Source organism: Monoraphidium neglectum, assembly GCF_000611645.1.
Source record: "Monoraphidium neglectum strain SAG 48.87 unplaced genomic scaffold scaffold05967, whole genome shotgun sequence".
Taxonomy (NCBI): Eukaryota; Viridiplantae; Chlorophyta; class Chlorophyceae; order Sphaeropleales; family Selenastraceae; genus Monoraphidium; species Monoraphidium neglectum.
Genome location: NW_014007666.1, coordinates 1 through 2,634, shown reverse-complemented (window position 1 = coordinate 2,634; position 2,634 = coordinate 1). Strand labels below are relative to the sequence as shown.

At 62.0% G+C, this 2,634-nt stretch overlaps 1 protein-coding gene across 1 annotated transcript; it reads left to right on the top strand.

The window, feature by feature from the left end:
- Nucleotides 1-65: 65 nt before the first annotated feature.
- Nucleotides 66-2,253, top strand: MNEG_16086 (hypothetical protein; the record flags this gene model as incomplete). Its single annotated transcript, XM_014035443.1, has 5 exons — nucleotides 66-151; nucleotides 497-558; nucleotides 729-880; nucleotides 1,245-1,335; nucleotides 1,841-2,253. 5 exons carry the CDS (start codon nucleotides 66-68, stop codon nucleotides 2,251-2,253), a joined length of 804 nt encoding a protein of 267 aa, XP_013890897.1.
- Between the last annotated feature and the right edge of the window lie 381 nt (nucleotides 2,254-2,634).

Genomic DNA, 2,634 nt, shown 5'->3' with positions numbered 1-2,634 from the left:
GCCCCGGGGCCGCCCACGCCCGCCCCAGGCTGGGCAAGCGCATCAAGAGTGAGATCCACAGCCGCATGCTGACGCTGGTTTTCACGCTGCTGGCGATCCTGGTGTCAGCCGCGGGCTTCTTCTACGAGGTTGAGACGACGTATGGTGACAGGTGCGCGGCCTAAAACGGCTTTGTTTTTCCCTGTGCACCCTGCGCCAGGCGCGCGGCCCCGCCGACACGCACGCGGCCCGTGCCTGGCGTGACGCGCGGCGGCGGCGTGCGTCCGCATGCGCCGCAGCACGCGCGGCAGAGCCCGCTCTCTGCGCCGCAGGTGTGTTCACAATGCGCGCCGGCACACCCCCTTGCCTTGCGATCACCCCGTTAAGCGAGCGCCCCCACCGCATGACTGCACTGCTCTTCTTGTCATGTCGCTTGATAAGTCAAAGGGAATGGCCAGAGTTGGACACGGACGCCGCTCATGATATGGTGTCAAACTCACACGATGCAACGCGGCAGGTACCCAGATCTTACGTTTGCCCAGTCCCTCTACTGGTCTGCCGTCACAGTCACCACCATCGGTGCGCAAGAACACGGGTCGTGAAAAACCCAGCCGCCAAAATCTACCCGGTCCTCGGTCCTTGTGTCCTGGTTCCAGCATACAAAGCGCCTGCGCTTGGCAGAGGGCAGCGGCGATCGTCCGCGACTCGGCCACTCAACTCCGCCGCATCACGCCTCGCGACAAACGCAGGCTACGGGGACTTCTCCCCCTCGCTTCTTGCGAGCCAGATGGCGCTATTTGCGATGCTCATCGTGACCTTCACGCTGCTGCCCTTCCAGTCCAGTGCGCTGGTGACAGCTCTCAGCCTCAGCAGCCCCTACCAGCGCGCCCGCTACTCCCAGGTGTGCATGTGTGCGTGTATTTGGGGGCCGTGTTTTGCGTGTATGTGTCTGCGAGGAGGGGGACGGGGGCAGGTGCGAACTGAGAAACTATGTTGACACATGAGTCATGGCGATGCTGCTGCTACCACTGCTGCTGCTGCTGCTGCTGGTGATGCTGCTGCTGCTGCTGCTGCTGCTGCCGCCACCGCTCTCGCTTTCGGAGCAGCTGCCATCGTCTGGCTGTGCTATCCGCGTCCAATCTCTGGCATCACGGCTTGCAACATCTCCCCCATTAACAGCCGTATGGAAGTAGCAGTTTGAAATGAGACGTCCCCGCACCCCATTGTCCCCCGCCAACCCCCCCTCCCCCCGCCCGGACTGCCAGTCCAAGCGGGGCCGCCACGTGGTGGTCGCGGGCCACCTGGACTGTGCGGTGGTGGAGCTGCTGGTCTGCGAGCTGTACGCGGCGGACTACGGTGAGCGCCCGGTGGGGCCGTTGAATTTCGCCCTCGCTGGATTCAAGGATTGAAAAACAAACACTGTGTGTGTGTGTTTGTGTGTTTGTGTGTTCTGGTTGCAAGATCTGGTTGTGCTGCTGTGATCTAGTTCGCGGTGACCCAGCGTGTCGACAAACTCCTCAGGAGCTCATCTGAGCCCCACCCTGCTGCTCTGGGGTCCCGCCATTGTCAGCCATGAAAAAATGGGTTGCCAAAAATCCACGAATCCGTCCACCCACCGATTCACTCACCAACCAACGCGGCCGCCGGCCTCAACCCGGCCTGGATGCGTGACGCGCCGCCAACCCCGCCAACCAACCACCACCCAAGCAACCACAACACCTTCGACAATCACACTGGCAATCACACTGCTACTTAAGGACCCTAATATCCCCGATACTCACACGTTACCCTCCAACAACCATGATTCCTGTAATGACCCCCGATGATGACGTCATTCCCCGTTCCAACCGCCCCAACCCAGGCTTCCAGGACTTCAACCTCGTGCTGCTCACCGACGCGGCCCCCGGCGACGCCATGCAGCGGCTGCTCAAGACGCACCCGCAGGCCCACAGGCTCATGTACGTGCAGGGCTGCCCCCTCAACGACGAGGTGCGGCTGGGGGTGCGTCCTGACAAGACTGGTTCAGGGTTTAGGAATGAGGGTTCTCCGTGCCGCGCGACGCCGCACGTGCTGTCGAGCGGCGCACGCGGCGGAGGGGCCGACACCCTGGGCGTGTGCGGCGCTCGTGCCTGCGAGGCTGTGCCGCGGGCGCCCGGGAGCGACCCCGGCCCCTTGACCTTTCATATGGGCTGCGAGGAGCGCCTCGGAGCCGCCCCCGATGCACTCGCACGGGCTGTCGCATCCCTGTACCGAATCACCACTTTGTATCAATAATAAAAAAAATAATAAAATATGATAATAAAAAAAATAAAAAGAAATAAAATAAAAAATAAATGTAAAAAAAAAAAGTAAAAAAAAAAATCATCGAGCTGCAGCACATAGATGCACGAAGCTCGTGGTGAATCTGCATTGCGTTGCACCGTTGTCGGCCACGCCTCGGCCGCGCCGTCCCCCCCTGGCGCCCTGACTCATGACCCCTCGCCTCCCGCCCCTCGTCCCCGCAGGACCTCTCGAGGGTGCAGCTGCAGGCCGCGGACGCCCTCTTTATTATGTGCGACAAGCGCCCCGCCAGCGCGGCGGCCGAGGACGCGCGCAACGTGGCGATCCTTGTCGCGGCCGCGCACTACCTCCTCCGCGCCGCGCGCCGCGCCGCGT